This window comes from Oncorhynchus mykiss, chromosome 6 (genome assembly GCF_057628025.1).
Source record: "Oncorhynchus mykiss isolate SJ-2025 chromosome 6, ASM5762802v1, whole genome shotgun sequence".
Taxonomy (NCBI): Eukaryota; Metazoa; Chordata; class Actinopteri; order Salmoniformes; family Salmonidae; genus Oncorhynchus; species Oncorhynchus mykiss.
Genome location: NC_143027.1, coordinates 65597220 through 65620979, shown reverse-complemented (window position 1 = coordinate 65620979; position 23760 = coordinate 65597220). Strand labels below are relative to the sequence as shown.

The 23760-nt window shown below is 47.1% G+C and overlaps 1 protein-coding gene across 7 annotated transcripts; it reads right to left on the bottom strand.

The window, feature by feature from the left end:
* Positions 1-37: 37 nt before the first annotated feature.
* LOC110526368 (AMP deaminase 3) lies at positions 38-23394 on the bottom strand. 7 transcript variants are annotated; one of them, XM_021607282.3, is made up of 16 exons: positions 23031-23394; positions 22612-22689; positions 17873-18095; positions 17585-17771; positions 10215-10380; positions 9397-9616; positions 9186-9315; positions 8877-9071; positions 4505-4636; positions 4121-4284; positions 3848-3974; positions 3596-3759; positions 2691-2811; positions 1992-2165; positions 1782-1892; positions 38-1418 (listed from the first exon to the last, which is right to left on the bottom strand). In XM_021607282.3, exons 2-16 carry the CDS (start codon positions 22667-22669, stop codon positions 1239-1241), a joined length of 2352 nt encoding a protein of 783 aa, XP_021462957.1. In that variant the 5' UTR covers positions 22670-22689; positions 23031-23394; the 3' UTR covers positions 38-1238. The 7 variants fall into 7 exon arrangements, 5 of the variants coding, with proteins under 5 accessions (XP_021462957.1, XP_021462959.1, XP_021462958.1 ...); XM_021607284.3 differs by lacking the exons at positions 22612-22689; positions 23031-23394 and adding an exon at positions 20916-21181; XM_021607283.3 differs by lacking the exons at positions 22612-22689; positions 23031-23394 and adding an exon at positions 19952-20611.
* Between the last annotated feature and the right edge of the window lie 366 nt (positions 23395-23760).

Below are 23760 nucleotides of genomic sequence, written 5' to 3'. Positions count from 1 at the left end.
TTTTAAATTGCTGCATGACAAAAAAAAGGGAATAATCCACGTTTAAATATCTTTATTGATAACAAAAGTAACATAATTAAGAACAGGCTATTTCACAGCATTCTGTCAGCCATTAACGAGCAAGAGGTGAGAGAGCAGTATAACATCTTTGTCCATCTTTGGACACTTGTATCTCAGTGCAACTAGAGGAGAAGATATGCCTTCACATTTTTTTCTCTTGTCCAAACTCTCAACATTCAATTGGCTCATAGTTGCTTTCCAAAGTTATACATACAGTACATTCAAATTAAATATTGCATACTCTGACCAATAGAAACGCCCGTTTTCATTCAAATTGAAATAAAACACTCACACAAATATTTCAAGCAAATATCATACAGTGCATACAAGCACAATGTTTTGTACCTACAGTGCCCACAACTGACTTCAGTGTCCTCCTTGCAACCTACTGCATGACATCCTGTAAAAAACGAGCTCACATGGAAAGGGACAGTGGAAATGTACCATTCATCACAGCTAAAGCAGTGTTCCAGCTCCAGAGATAAACACTGTCAGGTTCCGCCAACAGCTGGGACCGCCCATCACGAAGGCATGTTACAGTGAGTGTCGGACATCAAAATAGATGTGGCCAGTGTTTTTTCTCCCAAATATGTTGTTCCATTACTGAACTGTGAGTAAGTGCTCTGCAGAGTGAGCCAGCCTTAGTGCAGATGATGTTGCTGCACTGTAGAAGGAAACCCTTGTACTGTGGACATACATAATTTAGACACTAAGATGTAGTTGGCTCCTACTGCTACCTCTCCAAACTATTTTTATACTGTTAAAGACATGCTCCGGAACTTTGGCGACTAATAAGTATTTATTAAGCCTCCCACTTTGGATGTGTCAATGTGTAGTTCATACATGCATGATATATTAGCAGAATTACTGTCTTACCTCAATTATCCATGAAATGCCTAGTTTGAAAGCAACTGCTTTTCTGGAAACTGTGCTTGGCCTACATATTCCTCCATGTGGGCCAGCCACTTAGGCATATATCTGCACATAGTACACCATTTTCAGGGACCACTTTGCCACTTTGCCACTTGAGCACTACTAGCACACATGCAGCCAGAGAAACAAGAGACACACTTATTCATTCAAACCATTGGGTTTTTTCTCCCGTGAATGCAAGAGACATCGTTGTGAGGGTTGAGAGCTTACATGCACAGATTGAGCTAAATCCCATGTTATTGTGGTCACTCGGGTTGTGTGCCAATGGCCGCTTCAGTTTTCACTGCATCCACTAGGAAGCTGAGCTCATTGCACAGGGTCTCGTGGCGGTAGGCCATGCGGATCTGAGCCACATTGGTCCGCCGAATGTCGTTCCCCTCAGGTCCATCCTTCAAGTAATTGGCCCCAATAAAGTGCTTCTTCTCCTGCACAAAATGAGTCATACAGTATTACCAGAGATTGTATATCATGTAAGCTCCTTAGGTATAATCGCTCCATTAGATGGGGGACAGGGGAAGGATATTTTAATGTTATTTTGCATTCATGCTATGATACACACTTATAAAAAAGGTGTTATCTAGAAGGTAAAAGTTATTTGGCTGTCCCCATAGGAGAACCCTTTGAAGTACCCTTTTCGGTTCCTGGTAGAATACTTTTGGGTTTCATGTAGAATCCTTTCCACAGAGGGTTTCTACCTGGAACAAAGAGGGTTCTCCTATTGGGACAGCAAAGAACCCTTTTGGAAACCTTTTTTCTAAGAGGGTAGATATCAATGCCCAGGGCTCTACCTGGTGAGACAGGCCACTCTGCAGCACACTGTTCCTGGCAATCTCACACACATCACAGGTGCTGAGCTTCCACAGCTGGGCCGCAATGGCATACTCCTCCATCAGTGCCTCCTACAGACAGGACACACTGTCATCAAGTACTGTCCTACAAAACAGCTATGGAACACTCAGCTGGAGCTGATTTGAGCTACTATTTCTCCAACAGTTTACCTTGGTATAGTGGAACTGCATAGGATCATCTGTTGATAGAGACACGCACAGCCCCTTGTGTAGGAACTCCCTGAGAGGGTTTTTGGAATATTCCAGGAACAAGCTGTTATTGCTCAGAGGAGACATGGCAATGGGCACCTGGGCCAAGTAGTACAGGTACTGTAGGACGGGGCTCTGTGGCAGAGAGAGACAGACACTCAGTACATACACACAGACTCACACATACCTCGCTGTCACCTGCTCAGTAGACACGGTGGATGCTAAAATGTTGGAAGTTGATAACTAGCTCCTGTCCCTGGCTCGGTTATATTCAGTGGTTGTATTTGCATGGAGCAGGCCTGGTAGACAGGGCCTTTGTCTGTGTGCTGGTTAGGCCCACAGATAGACAGGAAAATGAAGCAAACAGTGAGGCCTAAAGGGCTGAACACTGTTACTGCATTACAATGACTAGCATTTATACAGCGTGCTTTCATGTGAGAATATTTCAGATAGCTTTGCATTTCTTTAGGGTCATCTCATGACATCCACTATTCATATGAGTAGCACCTACTGTATCACATGGGAGATCAGCATGAGAGTGCTCCACTCAAACATGCTGGGGAGTTGAGCAATTACAGCATATTTGATGGCAAATAAGTGTGTGTAGGCTAGAGTGTGTTGAGGACAGATGATGCAGGAATCAGTATGGTAGTAGAGGACCTTCTTGAGGTTGAGGCCGTGGGAGATGTTGTCAGCGGTGAGGAAAGCAGAGACCAGGTGGGTGATGGATCCAGCCTCCCCGCAGTGTGGACGGAACTGGAAGGTACTTAAGCCTCGCTCTCTGGAAGAGACCCAGGGAAATATTCAGTGGTCGTATTCACACACACACACACACACACACGTATTATGTAGGCCTACAGTAGCATCTTCAGTGACTTTGGAGGAGATCCTTGACCATATGTGTATCAAGTGTCAGTGTGCAGCAGTTACACAGAACTGAGTAAAACATACTTTCCTCGAAAATAAAACAATAATTTCCACTCTGGGAAAAACCACACCAGCTCACAGACATCTTGACCACTTAACAAAGAACAAACCAGCACAAAACCATGTGGGAGCCAGAGGGTTAAATAGGGAATAAATTATAACGCAATGGAAACCAGGTGTGTACAATCAAGACAAACCAAATGGAAAAGGAAACATAGATCGGAGGAGGCAAGAAAGCCGGTGACGTCGCCGCCCGGACAAGGAGAGGCACCAACTTCGGCGGAAGTCGTGACAATGTGCCAGTAATTCAAGTCTGTCAGAGACTGTAATTCTATTCCTTTGTATTATCATAGGGAAATATTTATAGATGTGTTGGTGCATTACACTGTGCAGCAATGTAGCATGCCTGCAATCAGACACCTGTTCTGCTCCCCTTGGTTGCCCTCAGGACATTCTGAAGTGCCTTACTGGAAATTCAATGAATAATAGCAACTGAACAATGGGTGTAACACCTACATATTCCTGTCAGCAGCATCAGTAGAAGGACAGTTGGAACTCTTGGTTTCTCTTGAAAGAGATATAATGGTTTGGGTCCGTTACCAGAGGCCTGAGAGGGGCAGACAGCAACAGGTACTTACTTCCTCAGATTGTTGAGCACCATGATGTTGGCGTACATGTGGAAGAGGTAGTAGCTGTAGGGAGGGTTTTCATCTGCTGTCCACTGCTCAGGTTTGGGGCTCTTGTAGGAGAACATGTGGTCACTGTGCTTGGACTCATCATCCACGCTGTCAAAGCCTGTCACCTGTACAGGAAGAATATGGGGTTGAATGGTGAATGGTTGACACTATCAGGATAGTTTTTGCAGGAAAATCTAAATGAATTATACTCACATATTTGAGAAATACATGTAGCTCCTTATGCTTCTGTGGATTGACTGTAGCCTCAAACAGAGGAAGGAATATGTTCTCCAACATTTTGGCAAAGTTCGTGATCAACTTCTTTGACTTGAAAATATCACTGAAAGAAGTGAAACATTTTTAACCATGACAAACATCTCACAAAAAGAGGACTATCTTCCATAGTAGCCATGTTACATTCTTCCGCCATTTGAAAGTGAAATGTAACTCTTTGCCTTCAGCTGTCACTCAGGCAGCAGCACTTACTAGATCCTGGGGACTTGGATGATCCACTGCATGTTGGTAGAGTGCACTTTGTGCTGGATGAACCACTTGGAGAGGCTGTCCCATTCATCTGCAGAGCGTCCGTAGATGGACAGACGAGGCTCAGCATGCTGGTACTTACTCTCCTCTAGGTCATGGGACACTTCCTGTCAAGGGCAAGACGTGGTAGAAAGATCAAATAAATGAGAAGTTCTCTCATCTCCAAACACCATTATTCGGGGTCTCTGTCACCTCCCAGCCATCAGAGTAACACATGTGCTATTGTGTTGCTGCACATGTTGTTGCATAATAATGATAGCTTATGCAACATAACATGTGTTATCAATTTGAGAGAATCAGAATGTTTTCTGTATGAATGAACTATACCTTGATAATGCGTGCAAAGTACTCTCCATCTATGAGGTTGTCTGTTTTCAGGTAGATTTCTCGGAGTTCACTGGCCCCCACTGGGTTGTACTTGGAGTTGAACTTATCGAATCTGTGAAAGGTTTGTCTGCCCTGTGGGGTGAGACACACACAGTGATCTAATATTAGCTTATGTTTGGTGCTAACAGATCTCCAAAACGAACAGCTATAGTGTCACGACTTCCCTTCCGCCGAAGTCGGTCGCTCTCCGGCTTTCTAGCCACCACCGATCCACTTTTCATTTTCCATTTGTTCTGTCTTTGTCTTGTCACACCTGGCTTCACTCAACCAATTACTTGTTTATTATTTAACCCTCTGTTCCCCACTTTGTGTTCGTGAGTGATTATTTATTGTATTCGGTCCATGTTTGTGGGCCATTATTGTTGCCTTGTATATTTGGAATTTTTGAGTAAAGTACTTTAATTACTCATATCTGCTGTCCTGCGCCTGACTCCCTACACCAGCTACACATAGGACCGCTACATATAGATATAACTGAACAGCTATGGTTACACAATAAATGTGTTTTATGGCATAACAGCTGTTCCTGTACAGTATGGATGATATACTCTTACAAAACAACCATGCCAAATAAGAATTCTGTTTTCAGATGTTGAACTTAAATCCACATGTTAACACCACCGTTGAACATGTGAGGAGAGAAACATGTTTTCACATAACATGCTGAGGTGAAAATTGGGGTGGCAGGTATCCTAGTGGTTAGAGCATTGGGCCAGTATCCGAAAGGTTGCTGGATTGAATCCCAGAGCTGACAAGATATAAATCTGTCGTTCTGCCCCTGAACAAGGCCCTTAACCCACTGTTCCCCGGTAGGCCTTCATTGTAAATAAGAATTTGTTCTTAACTGATATGCCAAGTTGAATAAAATAAAAAACGTTAAAATAAACTCAACAATCTATATAGAATACCCCATAATGGCAAAGCAAAAAACGTTTTTTTTTTTTTTTTTTTTAACTTTTTGCCAATTTCTTAATAATGAAAATAAAATAAATACCTTATTTACATAAGTTTTCAGACCTTTCGCTATGAGACTCGAAGTTGAGCTCAGGTGCATCCTGTTTCTGTTGATTATCCTTGAGATGTTTCTGCAACTTGATTGGAGTCCACCTGTGGGAAATTCAATTAATTGGACAGGATTTGGACCGGCACACACCTGTCTATTTAAGGTCCCACAGTTGACAGTGCTTGTCAGAGCAAAAACCAAGTCATGAGGTCGAAGGAATTGGCCATAGAGCTCAGAGACAGGATTGTGTCGAAGCACAGATCTATAGAAGAGTACCAAAACATTTCTACAGCATTGAAGGTCCCAAAGAACACAGTGGCCTCCATCATTCTTAAATGGAAGAAGTTTGGAACCACTAAGAGTCTTCCTAGAGCTGGCCGCACAGCCAAACTGAGCAACCGGGGGACATAAGAACCCGATAGATAAGAACCCGATGGTCACTCTGACAGAGCTCCAGAGTTCCTCTGTGGAGATGGGAGAACCTTCCAGAAGGACAACCATCTCTGCAGCACTCCACCAATCAGACATTTATGGTAGAGTGGCCAGACGGAAACCACTCCTCAGTAAAAAGCACGACAGCCTGCTTGGAGTTTGCCAAAAGGCACTTCGACTCTCAGACCGTGAGAAACAAAATTCTCTGGTCTGATGAAACCAAGATTGAACTCTTTGGCCTGAATGCCAAGCGTCACGTCTGGAAGAAACCAGGCACTGGTCATCACCTGGCCAATACCTTCCCCATGGTGATGCATGGTGGAGGCAGCATCATGCTGTGGGGATGGTTTTCAGCGGCAGGGACTAGGAGACTAGTCAGGATCGAGGGAAAGGTGAACGGAGCAAAGTAATGAGGGATCCTTGATGAAAACCTGCTTCAGAGTGCTCAGGAACTCCGACTGACGCGAAAGTTTACCTTCCAACAGGACAGCGATCCTAAGCACATAGCCAAGACAACGCAGGAGTGGCTCCGGGACAAGTCTCTGAATGTCCTTGAGTGGCCCAACCAGAGCCCAGACTTGAACCCGATCAGACATCACTGGAGAGACTTGTCCCTAAGCAACACCTGCGTTGTCTTGGCTGTGTGCTTAGGGTCGCTGTCCTCCCCATCCAACCTGACAGAGCTTGAGAGGATCTGCAGAGAAGAATGGTAGAAACTCCCCAAATACAGGTGTGCCAAGCTTGTAGTGTCATACCTAGGAAGACTCGATGCTTTAACCGCTGCCAAAGGTGCTTCAAGTACTAAGTAAAGGGTCTGAATACTTATATAAATGTGATATTTCACATTTACATAAGTAAATGTTTTTGCTTTGTCATTATGGGGTAGATTGTAGATTGATGAGGGGGGAAAAAACAATTTAATATATTTTAGAATAAAGCTGTAACGTAACAAAATGTGAAAAAGGTCAAGGGGTCTGAATACTTTCTGAAGGCACTGTATGTGAACACTTCATGATAAAAATGACGAATAATTCAAATGTGCAGTTTCACATGTAAGAAAACTTCACATGTGGAGTTGCAAGTTCACATGTGGGGTTGAAATAATGTTATTCTGTTAACATGTTGCAGTAGCAATGTTTCCACCCCTGGAATTAGGGTGACTGCATCTAAAAATCCTAAATGCGTTACAAATTATGCGGGACATTCGCAGAACAGTGGACAACATTATTTCTCTTTTCGGGCATGTTAATGGATCACGTTCAAATGGCGATATACACTGATTGTACAAAACATTAAAAACACCTTCCTAATATTGAGTTGCAACCCCCTTTTGCCCTCAGAACAGCCTCAATTAATCAGGGCATGAACTCTACAAGGTGTCGTAAGTGTTCCACAGGGATGCTGGCCCGTGTTGACTCCAATGCTTCCCACAGTTGGCTGGATGTCCTTTGGGTGGTTGACCAGTCTTGATACACACGGGAAACTGAAAAACCCAGCAGCAATGCAGTTCTTGACACAAACCAGTGAGCCTGGCACCTACGACCATAGCCCGTTCAAAGTCGCTTAAATCTTTTGTCTTGCTCTTTCACCTCCTGAATGGCACACATACACAATCAATGTCTCAATTGTCTCAAGGCTTAAAAACTCTTCTTTAACCCGTCTCCTCTCCTTAATCTACACTGATTGAAGTGGATTTAACAAGTGACATCAATAAGGGATAATGGCTTTAACCTGGATTCATCTGGTCAGTCTGTCATGGAAAGGTGTTTTTAATGTTTTGTACACTCGGTGTCGTTCTGCTGTATGAAAGTCACTGCCTGTTATTAAAGGGGCAATCCTTAGTGACTACATCCATTTTTGGATTTATGAATTAATCATATTTACCAATTTATTCTTGAAGAATATAAAATATGTTGCCTCAGTGCTGAGTGCTGAAGTGCGTAGCGCTTAAAAATGTTCTGTCCTCGGTTGCAACACTCTGGAGTTGGTCTGTCCTTGGTTGCAACTACCGAGTTCCAAACTGCCTCCGGAAACAACGTCAGCACAATAAATGTTCGTTGGGAGCTTCATAAAATGGGTTCACCATGCACAAAGATCACCATGTGTAATGTCAAGCGTCGGCTGGAGTGGTGTAAAGCTCGCTGCCATTGGACTCTGGAGCCGTGGAAACGAGTTCTCTGGAGTGATGAATCACGCTTCACCATCTGGCAGTCCAACAGACAAATCTGGGTTTGGCGGATGCCAGGAGAATGCTACCTGCCCCAATGCATAGTGCCAACTGTAAAGTTTGGTGGAGGGGGAATAATGGTCTGGGCCTGTTTTTCATGTTTCGGGCTAGGCCACTTAGTTCCAGTGAAGGGAAAGCTTAATGGTACAGCATACAATGACATTGTAGAAGATTCAGTGTTCCAACATCTCGTGGAAAGCCTTCCCAGAAGAGTGGAGGCTGTTATAGCTGCAAAGGGAGGACCAACTCCATATTAATGCACATGATTTTGGAATGAGATATTCGACGAGCAAGTGTTCACATACATTTGGTCATGTAGTGTATCATGGATGTACAGTCCTTGCATCCATAGCGTAGGGTAAGAATTTGAGAGTGGTTGCATTTCTCCAGCCCCAAACCTTGGCTTTTTACTGAAACTGTGGTGGGGAGACCCCTTTGTTCATGTTTCAATTAAGGATTGCCGCTTTAAACACCTAATAGAGTACTAGAGTTATATATTTTCACACGAGGGACAAATACATGGAAAATTAACATGTGAAACTTCACACGTGTCTGAAAAACACCTTTTTTTTCACATTTTTTCATTTGTTTTTCTTTGTAAGGGTATGCATGATGCCAGGAGAAATAGATAGAGAGAGGGAGGGTCTTACAGCGTGTACATCCAGGGAGTCCACAGTGAGGTCATAGGGGTCCATGTTGAGGTGTTCAAACACCTCTCTAAGGGTCAGCTTCCGCCCACCCTTCTCCAGCACCACACGGTCTGCCTCCGTCTTGTAGGTGGTCTGGATGAAGTTTAGAAGGTGCTTCTGGGACATGCAGGCGGCTGCATGAATGTGTGTGTCCACCTGGGGAAAGTGACATCACAGTCGGAAAGTGGACAAATCAGATTGAGTCTAAATGGTGGACTTTCACTTTTTACATGACAAATTTAGCTTTCACCTTCAAGTGTTGGAACTTGCCTTTCTGACATTGTAGAAGTCTCTGTGTGGAACACCCTTCAGTTCCTTTAGCTCAGCCATCTCATTGAGCATTTCATGCAGGTAGAACTTTGAGCCCAGGAAGTTCAGGCGTCTGTGACAATAGGTCTTCCTGTAAAGCACATCAGTTATACAGAGACACAAATTAAGCTCCATTACACAGTGGTGAGTTCAGGAAGTGGTGGTCACTCACGTGGGTCCATCAACGATCATGGCCAGCACATGGCTGAGGTCTATGGCGAAGGTCTCCAGGTCAGGGTAGGGTAGGCTGCGGGGCCTGTTCTGACTTAGAGCCTCTGCGTTCTCATACACATACACTATGCCATCTTTCGTCTGCAGCTCATAGCTCAGGTTGTCTGGGATATTCTCAATGCTGTAAGGGTCCTCCCCCTCCCTAGGGCAAGGGCAGACATCTGTGGGGAGACAAGTATGACTGACATAGACTAATACAATGGACTCCACTTGTACAGGACGTTAAGAACACATTATGTACATATAGTTAATTTATGGGCACTGTTTGAGTGTACACTGAGTGTACAAAACATTATCAACACCATGACATAGACTGGCCAGGGAAATTCAGGGTGAAATCTATGTTCAGCTATTGATGTCACTTGTTAAATCCGCTTGAGACAATTGAGACATGGACTGTGTATGTGTGCCATTCAGAGGGTGAATGGGCAAGACAAAAGATTTAACTGTCTTTGAACGGGGCATGGTCGTAGGTGCCAGGTGCACCGGTTTGTGTCAAGAACTGCAACGCTGCTTGGTTTTTCACGCTCAACAGTTTCCCGTGTGTATCAAGAATGGTCCACCACCCAAAGGCCATCCAGCCAAATTGTCACATCTGTGGGAAGCACTGGAGTCAACATTGTCCAGCATCCCTGTGGAACGCTTTCAACACCTTATAGAGTCCATGCCCCAACGAATTGAGGCTGTTCTGAGAGCAAAAGGGGGGTGCAACTCAATAGTAGGAAGGTGTTCTGAATGTTTTGTACACTCAGTGTATACCTGGTAGAACCTCGTCCTCTTCCTTCCACGTCTGGTTCTCAGCGCTGCGGAGGAACTGAGCGACGGTACGGGGAAAGCGATGGTAGGCCAGTCTGGAGTACTTCTCCCTAATGAACAGGGCTTTCATCAGGGTTTTTGCTGCCTGTTCATAGTCCTCTACTGTGATCTGGGGAGAGGAGAAAGCTGTCATTACTAGTCTTCCCACACGGCTTTAAATTTCATCTTGTGGACTCTCTGTTACGGTGCGTGAATGAGGACCCAAAAGCGAATCAACTTAAACAGAGCTTCTTTAATTACCAAACATAGGTAGGCTCAGATGGACCGGCAGATTCCGACAGGACAGGACAAGGTTACAGCAAACATGACGACAGTCTGGTTCAGGCATGAATGACACAAACAAACAAGAATCCGACAAGGACAGGAGCAGAAACAGAGAGAGATATTGGGACCTAATCAGAGGGAAAAAAGGGAACAGGTGGGGAACGGGGTGAATGGGTAGTTAGAGGAGACAAGGGACAGCTGGGGGAAAGCGGGGGAGAAAAGGTAACCTAACACGACCAGCAGAGGGAGACAGGGTGAAGGGAAAGGACAGAGACAAGACAACATGACAGTACATGACAGTACCCCCCCACTCACCGAGCGCCTCCTGGCGCACTCGAGGAGGAAACCTGGCGGCAACGGAGGAAATCATCAATCAGCGCACGGTCCAGCACGTCCCGAGAGGGAACCCAACTCCTCTCCTCAGGACCGTACCCCTCCCAGTCAACTAGGTACTGATGACCACGGCCCCGAGGACGCATGTCCAAGATTTTACGGACCCTGTAGATAGGTGCGCCCTCGACAAGGATGGGGGGGGGGGGGAAGACGAGCGGGGGCGCGAAGAACGGGCTTAACACAGGAGACATGGAAGACCGGGTGGACGCGACAAAGATATCGCGGAAGAAGAAGTCGCACTGCGACAGGATTAATGACCTGAGAGATACGGAATGGACCAATGAACCGCGGGGTCAACTTGCGAGAAGCCGTCTTAAGGGGAAGGTTCTGAGTGGAGAGCCAAACTCTCTGACCGCGACAATATCTAGGGCTCTTAGTTCTACGCTTATTAGCAGCTCTCACAGTCTGCGCCCTATAACGGCAAAGTGCAGACCTGACCCTCTTCCAGGTGCGCTCGCAACGTTGGACAAAAGCCTGAGCGGAGGGGACGCTGGACTCGGCGAACTGAGATGAGAACAACGGAGGCTGGTACCCGAGGCTACTCTGAAAAGGAGATAGCCCGGTCGCAGACGAAGGAAGCGAGTTGTGGGCGTATTCTGCCCAGGGGAGCTGTTCTGACCAAGACGCAGGGTTGCGAAAAGAAAGACTGCGTAAGATGCGACCAATAGTCTGATTGGCCCGTTCTGCTTGACCGTTAGACTGGGGGTGAAAGCCGGAAGAGAGACTGACGGAAGCCCCAATCAAACGGCAAAACTCCCTCCAAAATTGAGACGTGAATTGCGGACCTCTGTCCGAAACGACGTCTGACGGAAGGCCATGAATTCTGAAAACATTCTCGATGATGATTTGTGCCGTCTCTTTAGCAGAAGGAAGCTTAGCAAGGGGAATGAAATGAGCCGCCTTAGAGAACCTATCGACAACCGTAAGAATAACAGTCTTCCCCGCTGACGAAGGCAGTCCGGTGACAAAATCTAAGGCGATGTGAGACCACGGTCGAGAGGGAATAGGAAGCGGCCTGAGACGGCCGGCAGGAGGAGAGTTACCGGACTTAGTCTGCGCGCAGACCGAACAAGCAGCCACGAAACGACGCGTGTCATGCTCCCGGGTGGGCCACCAGAAACGCTGGCGAATGGAAGCAAGCGTACCCCGAACGCCAGGGTGGCCGGCTAACTTGGCAGAGTGAGCCCACTGAAGAACGGCCAGACGAGTAGGAACGGGAACGAAAAGAAGGTTCCTAGGACAAGCGCGCGGCGACGGAGTTTGAGTGAGTGCTTGCTTTACCTGCCTCTCAATTCCCCAGACAGTCAACCCGACAACACGCCCCTCAGGGAGAATCCCCTCGGGGTCAGTGGAGGCTACTGAAGAACTGAAGAGACGAGACAAAGCATCAGGCTTGGTGTTCTTAGAGCCCGGACGATAAGAAATCACGAACTCGAAACGAGCGAAAAACAGCGCCCAACGCGCCTGACGCGCATTAAGTCGTTTGGCAGAACGGATGTACTCAAGGTTCCTATGGTCAGTCCAAACGACAAAAGGAACGGTCGCCCCCTCCAACCACTGTCGCCATTCGCCTAGGGCTAACCGGATGGCGAGCAGTTCGCGGTTACCCACATCATAGTTACGTTCCGACGGCGACAGGCGATGAGAAAAATACGCGCATGGGTGGACCGTGTCGTCAGAGAGGGAGCGCTGAGAAAGGATGGCTCCCACTCCCACCTCTGACGCGTCAACCTCGACAACGAACTGTCTAGAGACGTCAGGTGTAACAAGGATAGGAGCGGATGTAAAACGATTCTTGAGGAGATCAAAAGCTCCCTGGGCGGAAACGGACCACTTAAAGCACGTCTTGACAGAAGTAAGGGCTGTGAGAGGAGCTGCCACCTGACCGAAATTACGGATGAAACGACGATAGAAGTTCGCGAAGCCGAGAAAGCGCTGCAGCTCGACGCGTGACTTAGGGACGGGCCAATCAATGACAGCTTGGACCTTAGCGGGATCCATCTTAATGCCTTCAGCGGAAATAACAGAACCGAGAAATGTGACGGAGGAGGCATGAAAAGTGCACTTCTCAGCCTTCACAAAAAGACAATTCTCTAAAAGGCGCTGGAGGACACGTCGAACGTGCTGAACATGAATCTGGAGTGACGGTGAAAAAATCAGGATATCGTCAAGGTAAACGAAAACAAAGATGTTCAGCATGTCTCTCAGGACATCATTGACTAATGCCTGAAAGACAGCTGGAGCGTTAGCGAGGCCGAAAGGAAGAACCCGGTATTCAAAGTGCCCTAACGGAGTGTTAAACGCCGTCTTCCACTCGTCCCCCTCCCTGATGCGCACGAGATGGTAAGCGTTACGAAGGTCCAACTTAGTGAAAAACCTGGCTCCCTGCAGGATCTCGAAGGCTGAAGACATAAGAGGAAGCGGATAACGATTCTTCACTGTTATGTCATTCAGCCCTCGATAATCTATGCAGGGGCGCAGAGACCCGTCCTTCTTCTTGACAAAAAAAAACCCCGCTCCGGCGGGAGAGGAGGAGGGGACTATGGTACCGGCGTCAAGAGCTACAGACAAATAATCTTCGAGAGCCTTACGTTCGGGAGCCGACAGAGAGTATAGTCTACCCCGGGGGGGGGTGGTTCCCGGAAGGAGATCAATACTACAATCATACGACCGGTGTGGAGGAAGAGAGGTGGCCCTGGACCGACTGAACACCGTGCGCAGATCGTGATATTCCTCCGGCACCCCTGTCAAATCACCAGGCTCCTCCTGTGAAGAAGAGACAGAGGAAACAGGAGGGATAGCAGACATTAAACATTTCACATGACAAGAGACGTTCCAGGAGAGGATAGAATTACTAGACCAATTAATGGAAGGATTATGACAAACTAGCCAGGGATGGCCCAAAACAACAGGTGTAAAAGGTGAAAGAAAAATTAAAAAAGAAATGGTTTCACTATGATTACCAGAAACAGTGAGGGTTAAAGGTAGCGTCTCACGCTGAATCCTGGGGAGAGGACTACCATCCAGGGCGAACAAGGCCGTGGGCTCCTTTAACTGTCTGAGAGGAATGTCATGTTCCCGAGCCCAGGTCTCGTCCATAAAACAGCCCTCCGCCCCAGAGTCTATTAAGGCACTGCAGGAAGCTGACGAACCGGTCCAGCGTAGATGGACCGACAAGGTAGTGCAGGATCTTGAAGGAGAGACAGGAGTAGTAGCGCTCACCAGTAGCCCTCCGCTTACTGACGAGCTCTGGCCTTTTACTGGACATGAAGTGACAAAATGACCAGCGGAACCGCAATAGAGACAGAGGCGGTTGGTGATTCTCCGTTCCCTCTCCTCAGTCGAGATGCGGATACCTCCCAGCTGCATGGGCTCAGCACCCGAGCCGGCAGAGGAAGATGGTAGTGATGCGGAGAGGGAGGCGACGGAGAGCGCGAGCTCCTTTCCACGAGCTCGGTGACGAAGATCAACCCGTCGCTCAATGCGAATAGCGAGTTCAATCAAGGAATCCACGCTGGAAGGAACCTCCCGGGAGAGAATCTCATCCTTTACCTCTGCGCGGAAACCCTCCAGAAGACGAGCGAGCAAGGCCGGCTCGTTCCAGCCACTGGAGACAGCAAGAGTGCGAAACTCAATAGAGTAGTCTGTTATGGATCGATTGCCTTGACATAGGGAAGACAGGGCCCTGGAAGCCTCCTCCCCAAAAACAGATCGATCAAAAACCCGTATCATCTCCTCCTTAAAGTCTTGATACTGGTTAGTACACTCAGCCCTTGCCTCCCAGATTGCCGTGCCCCACTCACGAGCCCGTCCAATAAGGAGAGATATGACGTAGGCGACACGAGCAGTGCTCCTGGAGTAAGTGTTGGGCTGGAGAGAAAACACAATATCACACTGGGTGAGGAACGAGCGGCATTCAGTGGGCTCCCCAGAGTAACACGGCGGGTTATTGATTCTGGGCTCCGGAGATTCGAAAGCCCTGGAAGTGGCCGGTGGATCGAGGCGGAGATGGTGAACCTGTTCTGTGAGGTTGGAGACTTGGGTGGCCAGGGTCTCAACGGCATGTCGAGCAGCAGACAATTCCTGCTTGTGTCTGCCTAGCATCGCTCCCTGGATCTCGACGGCTGAGTGGAGAGGATCCGAAGTCGCTGGGTCCATTCTTGGTCGGATTCTTCTGTTACGGTGCGTGAATGAGGACCCAAAAGCGAATCAACTTAAACAGAGCTTCTTTAATTACCAAACATAGGTAGGCTCAGATGGACCGGCAGATTCCGACAGGACAGGACAAGGTTACAGCAAACATGACGACAGTCTGGTTCAGGCATGAATGACACAAACAAACAAGAATCCGACAAGGACAGGAGCAGAAACAGAGAGAGATATTGGGACCTAATCAGAGGGAAAAAAGGGAACAGGTGGGGAACGGGGTGAATGGGTAGTTAGAGGAGACAAGGGACAGCTGGGGGAAAGCGGGGGAGAAAAGGTAACCTAACACGACCAGCAGAGGGAGACAGGGTGAAGGGAAAGGACAGAGACAAGACAACATGACAGTACATGACACTCTCTGCCACACAAATGTATTCCTAACCACCTGGGGATTTAAAGTCATACCAAAGTACCACTTTTATTATTTAAATTGTTTATCAAACTTGTATTTTGACAGGGAGTCATGCTGAGTGCACTTCTGCGAACAGGCCTTTCTAATTGACCTGGCCGGGGTATCCTGGAATGACATTGACCTCATCCCGTCAGTGTAGGATGCCTGGTTATTCATGCTCCATTCAAAAAAAATTAGAACTAGGAATAGATATAGCCTTTGGTTCACTCCAGACCTGTCTGCCCTTGACCAGCACAAAAACATCCTGTGGCGTTCTGCATTAGCATCGAATTGCCCCCGTGATATGCAACTTTTTAGGGAAGTTAGGAAACAATATACACCGGAAGTTAGGAAAGCTAAGGCTAGCTTTTTCAAACAGAAATGTGCATCCTGTAGTACAAACTCAAAAAAGTTCTGGGACACTGTAAAGTCCATGGAGAATTAGAGCACCTCCTCCCAGCTGCCCACTGCACTGAGGCTAGGAAACACTGTCACTACTGATAAATCCACAATAATTGAGAAATTCAATAAGCATTTTTCTACGGCTAGCCATGCTTTCCACCTGGCTACCCCTACCCCGGTCAACAGCCCTGCGCTCCCCACAGCAACTCGCCCAAACCTCCACCACTTCTCCTTCACCCAAATCCAGACAGCTGATGTTCTGAAAGAGCTGCAAAATCTGGACCCCTACAAATCAGCCGGGCTAGACAATCTGGACCATCTCTTTCTAAAATTATCTGCCGAAATTATTGCAACCCCCATTGCTAACCTGTTCAACCTTTCTTTCGTATCGTCTGAGATTCCCATAGATTTGAAAGCTGCCGCGGTCATCCCCCTCTTCAAAGGGGGTGACACTCTAGACTCTAACTGCTACAGACCTATATCTATTCTACCCTGCCTACTTGGTCTTTGAAAGCCAAGTTAACAAACAGAATACCGACCATTTCGATTCTCACCGTACCTTCTCCGCTATGCAATCTGGTTTCAGAGATGGTCATGGGTGCACCTCAGCCACACTCAAGGTCCTAAACGACATCATAACCACCATCGATAAGGGACATTACTGTGCAGCCGTATTCATCTACCTGGCTAAGGCTTTTGACTCTGTCAATCACAATTCTTTTTTTTTTTTACCCTTTTTCTCCCCAATTTTCGTGGTATCCAATTGTTTAGTAGCTACTATCTTGTCTCATCTTTACAACTCCCGTACGGGCTCGGGAGAGACGAAGGTTGAAAGTCATTCCGTCCTCCGATACAGAACCCAACCAAGTCGCACTGCTTCTTAACACAGCGCCATCCAACCCGGAAGCCAGCCCCACCAATGTGTCGGAGGAAACACTGTGCACCTGGCAACCTTGGTTAGCGCGCACTGCGCCCGGCCCGCCACAGGAGTCGCTGGTGCGCGATGAGACAAGGATTTCCCTACCGGCCAAACCCTCCCTAACCTGGATGACGCTAGGCCAATTGTGCAGCGCCCCATGGACCTCCCGGTCGCGGCCGGTTATGACAGAGCCTGGGCGCCACCCGGGAGGCCCAATCACAACATTTTTAATGGCAGACTCAACAGCCTTGGTTTCTCTTCTCCGATAGAGTTCAGTATGTCAAATCGGAGGGCCTGTTGTCCGGACCTCTGGCAGTCTCTATGGGGGTGCCACAGGGTTCAATTCTCGGGCCGACTCTCTTCTCTGTATACATCAATGATGTTGCTCTCGCTGCTGGGGATGATTTGATCCACCTCTACGACCCACCTCCAGACACCATTCTGTATACCTCTGGCCCTTCGTTGGACACTGTGTTAACTAACCTCCAGATGAGCTTCAATGCCATACAACTCTCCTTCTGTGGCCTCCAACTGCTCTTAAATGCAAGTAAAACTAAATGCATGCTCTTCAACCGATCGCTGCCTGCACCTGCCCGCCCGTCCAGCATCACGGTTCTGACTTAGAATATGTGGACAACTACAAATACTGACATTAAACATCTCCAATCCAAAATTAAATCTAGGGAAATACTGTATGAGTTGTGTATGAACTGTATGCCACCTGCTTGGAGCACTTACACCAGCGCAGTAGTCTCCACTGATGGTGACCCTCTGGTACTCGGGGCAGTTCTCTGGAAGTGAGGAGCAGGTGGAGGAGGGTGAGAGGAATGGGGTCACCACAGAACGGGCCCACTCTGCAGTCACAGGGATCTGCAGGCCCTGCAAGGACGCAGACTGCGAACGGATCATCTTGAAACTCTTCTTCCTGGAAACCAAACATTCTTCTAAATACTTAACACTCCAGTACTGAATTGATCAGCTAGTTTAGATTCCATGAGGTCCTGTGTTGTTGAGAGCCAGACTCACCTCTTGGCGCTCTCTTCTGAATGCTGCTCTGCCAGCTCTTTGAGCAGCTCCCTCTCCTTGGCCTGGTGCAGGCCGATGGGACAGTCCTCAGGGACGGTGAACATGGACAGGGCATCCTTAGTGTCCTCCTCCTTCAGCGCTGACGCGTACACCTTCTCAGCCAGCAGACGTGTCTCCTCATCCACCTCGCTCAGCGTGATCTTAGGGAATTGTCTCGGCATGTCTGTGAAAACACCAGGTGTAGCAGCTTAGTATAAACACTGTACAGATGTACATATACACATGTACACTTTGGAGTTTTGGAGGGGTTAGAGTGGAGTTTTGGAGGGGTTAGATTGGAGTTTTGTTATTGTAGGAGGTGGAGCTGCCACCTAATCTCTCCCCGGAAATAGCGGCCATTTCCAGCGTTTCTATCCACTCAGAACTCAAATCTGCCTTGTCATCACGACACCTCACTGTCATGACATCCCTCTGCTATAAGCATTGCTTTGCATATTCACCTAGTATTAAAGGAGAGCTATTAGCACAATGTGTTAGCTAATATTAGATCTATTAGCATATATTCATTTATTTGCTTAGCAGAGTTACCTCGAGGCAAGGCAAAACAACCGCCATGACAGATTGACAAATTGTGGCATACTGCAATCTCCTTTTGAAATGACTCTGGTAAGCGGATCCTTGAGCACTTGTGACCGACATAAATACTGACAACTGATCACGTTACATCCAACATGCTAACTGTACTTGCCTCCGAGACAATATGCTATTTTTACTTATGACCTTTAGGGTCAATGCCAGGCCCCATACTATCCTCTCTGAGGACAACATAGAGACAGGGTAGAGAATGACATCAGGTTAGTGTTTATCTTATTCATAGACTGTCTGCTGAGTGAATTGTACTGTCAGATGTCATCTTATTACCCCTGGGATTTAATGAAGTTTTAATTCCCAGCTGTTCCATCATTCTTTTCATTTTTCTGAAGACCAGAGTATCTGCAGTGGTACACTCAGGCTGCAACGATGTTGTTTATACTGTTTCATGAACATGTTTGTTGGTCATGTATCGACTTATACAGTATGACTGCCATTTCGATTTGTCTCCAGACACATACAAGCTCTATTCCTTTCAGGTTTATGGTCATAATAACCTGTGTAACCGTGACAGTAGCGGTTGTACTGTAGACTTTATAGCCCAGTGTCTGATTGTCGGTCACTGGTCCAATTACCACACTGTTGTCCCATTCAGGGACGTATCTACACCGACAGATCAAGTGACCAAACCGCGAGGGGTTTTTGATACCCCAAATGACATAAAACCCTATCCACCCAGGCAGCACTGTGGCCATACAGACCTGGTGCCCCCGAGAGAAAAGCTCTGGTGTTATCAGTGACAGAGTAATGTCAAAGCTCCATTCTGCCAAGCCTTTCCAAGAGGGCTGCCATTCCTGCCAAAATTCTGTGCCACAAACACCCCACTGCTCACCCTAAGCCACTTCCAAGAACAGCTTTGTGGATCAAACTAGCGCCTGTCCACTGCCCACTGCACTGCAGACAGACAGAGAGAGAGAGAGAGCAGCACATTACAGCAAAGACCACAGGTGAACTCTGAAAGCTGAGAGAGTTTCGGTGAAGCAGCAGCATTGATTAATAGATGGGTTCTCATAAATAATTTAGCACCGCTTCTTCCTCTCAATGAATTGGAGTGCTGCCTAACTCTCACACACACACACACGCGCACACGCACACGCACACACGCGCACGCACGCACGCACGCACGCACACACACACACACACACACACACACACACACACACACACACACACACACACACACACACACACACACACTGTCTGTCTCTCTGCTTATACTGCTGCCTCAGCATCAGTTATACATCATTTTCTCAGTCAGAGACACCCATAAGCCATCAGTATTCCTCCCAGAGTAATAGCCATCTCATTTCTATCACACATTATGCACTTTAACACACTCTCTCAAACAGCAACACAATAGTTTCCAAGGCTCTAGCTGCTAGAACAGTATGTAGTGTACCTTAACTCGTTATCATCTGCGTGCCTTACCTTCCGGTCTGTTCACAGCCATCTCTCTGTGCTGTACAGTCACCACTGGGAGTCCTGATGATGGAGATCTCAGCTAGGATCACAGTGTCTCTGTACAGGCTCTCTGCGGTAGAGACTGGCTAACAGGCTGGTCGCCTGACTCTGACAGGCTGGCTGCGATGTGGGTCGGTCCCACTCTGAGCCTGCCGTGGTTCACGACTGCGGTTCTGTTTTCTTTGAGTGTCCTTCTCTATCTATTTTAAGAAGCCAATGGCATCATGTCGACAGAGCCACTAATCCTTGGGATATGTCACAACTGGCTGTCAACAAAGAGAGAGCCCAGAGGCGAGCCACCGGCGCTCCCCTCAGCTGGCTGGGCTCACACACAATCACACACAAACACTCCTCATACACTCCTCTCCACCTTTGGGACAGTGATAAATCACAAGCTGGTAGCCGCAGCCTTCCTCCTTAAGGAGCCAGATAGCAAGCTATGCAGCCGTTGCAAGTATTGTAAACATTACCCAGGCAGCCCTGATTGAGAGGACTGCCGCTGCGCAGCCATGCATCACTGCTTTGCCTCAGAGCCTCGATAGACCCACCCACACACTTAATCTCAGCCCTGACTGACCTTGGTTTAGGTGCATAGTGTTAGAATGAATAATTCTGCTGTTGTTCTCTGGCATCATGTCAGTCAGCTGATGGGTAATCATCCTCAGTAAAGGATCAGACTACCTCACACTCTAACATCGCCCAATTAGAATAGGTGATGACAAAACAGTGACCCACAAACCCATGTTTATCCATGCACACACTGTCCTTCATGTTCGTGCTCAAAGCTGCCAATTTGAAACCATATAGGACCCTCTACCCTGATCTGTGTGATTTCAGTCCAGGCTGATCCTATCTGACACTGGCTTCGGCAGAGACACTCACATAGCTTGTAGTATGCTGTAAATACATGACATAGGACTTCATTCCCTACCTGGTATTGGTGTTGTTCAGCGTTCCCAGTAGAGGTCCAGAAAGAGAGATGTAGGGCAGATTAAACTCTGTGTTGTTGTTAAGGTCCTGTTGTTTCCCCCAATGGACAACTGCTGCAGCTCTGATTACCCCCACATGACTACAACTCACATCCCAGTTGCCTGTCCAACCCCCTCGGCTCACACACACACACACACACACACACGCACACACACACACACACACACACACACACACACACACACACACACACACACACACACACACACACACACACACACACACACACACACACACACACACACACTCCAACATGCAGGTCACAATGTTAACAATCCGTGTTTATTTTTACCTGGCCTGTTGAAGTTGAAGGTCTAATGCCTCACAGCAGAATGATTTACAGTATCTTTGGACAGCAACAATGTCATTCAGCTTGCTCTATATTTCATTCAGAGCTTCATTACATGGAGAAATAATGTTGTTCTGCATTGGAGCTGACTTCCTATTATTGATCTGCACATCTGGTTTTGGGAGCATTAGATCATGTGACCGAGGGGATTTCTGCTGCAGCTCCATAGAGAGCATTACAGGAGATTAAATGTAGGCACAGACACAGTCTGATCTCAATGGTTCCCCTCTGCACTGATGTACTTATGATAGTGGGATGTGGGGACTGAGAGACAGAGAGAATGAGAGAGAACTGAGCCATGATCATGTTGAGCTATGTTGTTCTAAGCCTCTGAATGTTCCAGGAAGCCCCTTTGAGTTTGCAAGTGGCATTTTGATACCATGATGTTAGCACATTGGAGCAAAAAGGAATTTTAGCATCTCCTGAATGGGTTGTTTCCTAATGGTCTGGTCATTGTATCCCTGCTATCTTCCTGTGTTGGATCATTTACCGTAGTGCTCCCTGTCTCTGGGCAGCCATTAGTCGTTCTCTTGCCTCAAACACAGCTGTCACACTGTTTTTGTCACGTTCTGACCTTTATTTCCTTTGTTTTGTCGTTATTTAGTATGGTCAGGGCATGAGTTGGGGTGGGCAGTCTATGTTTGTTTTTCTATGATTTTGGGGATTTCTATGTTTCGGCCTAGTATGGTTCTCAATCAGAGGCAGGTGTCATTAGTTGTCTCTGATTGAGAATCATACTTAGGTAGCCTGGGTTTCACTGTTTGTTTGTGGGTGATTGTCTATGTTAGTTGCTTGTGTCAGCACAGTTCTTATGATAGCGTCACGGTCGTTATTTGTTTATTGTTTTTGTACAGTTTACTTCGTGTTTTTCGTCATCTATTAAATGATGCATTCACACCACGCTGCGCTTTGGTCCGCTTCTTACGATGATCGTGACAGTTTTTTTATCATGTCCTCTCTGGGCTCTCTCAGACACCAGCCTGTTGTCACTGGTGGGGGTCCAGTCCTGAATTACTGTACCTTCTGTCAAAGACACCTCTATAAGAGAAGGTCAACTACATCTCTGTCAGTCTGTGTATGAGAAAGACACGTATCACCCTGGCTAAAGATATTTTAAGAGAGTACAGTACATCAACATTTATGAGCACTGGTTGGAGTGGTGTTGTTTTATTTATAGGGCTGATGTCTACATGTCTGACGGTCTACATGTATGAGTGAGAGAGCATGTGAGAGATTGAGTGAATGAATAAGCCTGAGAGAGGGGGAGAGAGGGGGAGAGCAAGCTTACCGTTTCCCAAGCAGGGGCTTGACTGCTGCTTTAGCAGAGGGGTGTCTCCTCTCCTCATCTTCCTCACAGTGTTTGGGGCTGGGAGAGAAAAACAAAACAGTGCAGTCATGCACGAGCGCAACGCAGCTTTACCCAGAGTGTTCCTCGGACACAATTGGATGGGCCCTTAATGGATTTACATTAGTCTCATAGCGTTGACAAATTGATGCTCATAAACATACAAGTCATTTATCACTTTGATATGATCTTAGACAGAGAAACTGGAGAAGACAGAAATTTGCTGAATCAGTAAGAATATGTAAGACACACAATGCACATTCAATATGTAGCATCAACATATCCCCAACATATGTCAATGATCCATCATTTGAGTCTTTGTGAGCTACAATAACATCTTTAGACCATAGCTGTTCACTCACCTCCTCTGTCTCCGTGCCTCCGTACCTTCTGCAGTCAGGCAGACTATTTGAACTCTGGAAGTTCCCTGAGAGAAAACCCTCAGTCATTATCTGCTCCTGTGGTGGTAAGGAGATAACTCACTCATCACCCTCCAGTGCACAAGACACCATCCTTAACTCTTTCACTGCTGCTGCATAGAAAATGACATAAAGTAAAGTGTTCATTCTTACTACTTATCCAGAATGCACATGAGTATCAGTTGGTCATAACTCACATAGGTTACACTACCATTGTTGTCCTCTCACCGCCCCTCTCTGCAAATTCTACTGCTGCCCCTCATTTTGGCAACTCCCTCTTCGGTCTGAGACAAACTGAAAAAGAGGTGCTGACGTTTTGCAAAGAGCATATTGTTAAACATCAGTCCTTTGTGAAGAGTCCTCTTTCAGCTGTAGACACAGAGGGCCCTCATGTGGAGGATTTGTTATTGCAGGATATTAGGGTGAGATTAGCCTGGTCCCAGATCTGGTATCATGTCAACTCCAACTACGCCTAGGAGGCGATCCAGCTTTATCGCTGTGCCCTTTTCCGCCACAGGCCTTGTGGTGTTGATTTAGCCTGGCACTGTGCTAGATTACAACACTAATCCTCCCCTGCTCCACTTATCAGGGCACTTTTAGAGTTGACTGGGGAAGACTCACTCACAGAGCCATCGGTCTGCTGCTCCTGAATGACAGACAGCAGGACAGAATG

Coding starts and splice junctions, on each gene's coding strand:
- LOC110526368 (XM_021607282.3), bottom strand. CDS start 22,669: ATGAGGAGAGGAGACACCCCTCTGCTAAAGCAGCAGTCAAGCCCCTGC. Junction 9,072..9,185: donor ACTTCTACAATGTCAGAAAG/GCAAGTTCCAAC, acceptor CACTTTCCCCAG/GTGGACACACACATTCATGC. Junction 2,812..3,595: donor GTGCTCAACAATCTGAGGAA/GTAAGTACCTGT, acceptor GGTCTCTTCCAG/AGAGCGAGGCTTAAGTACCT.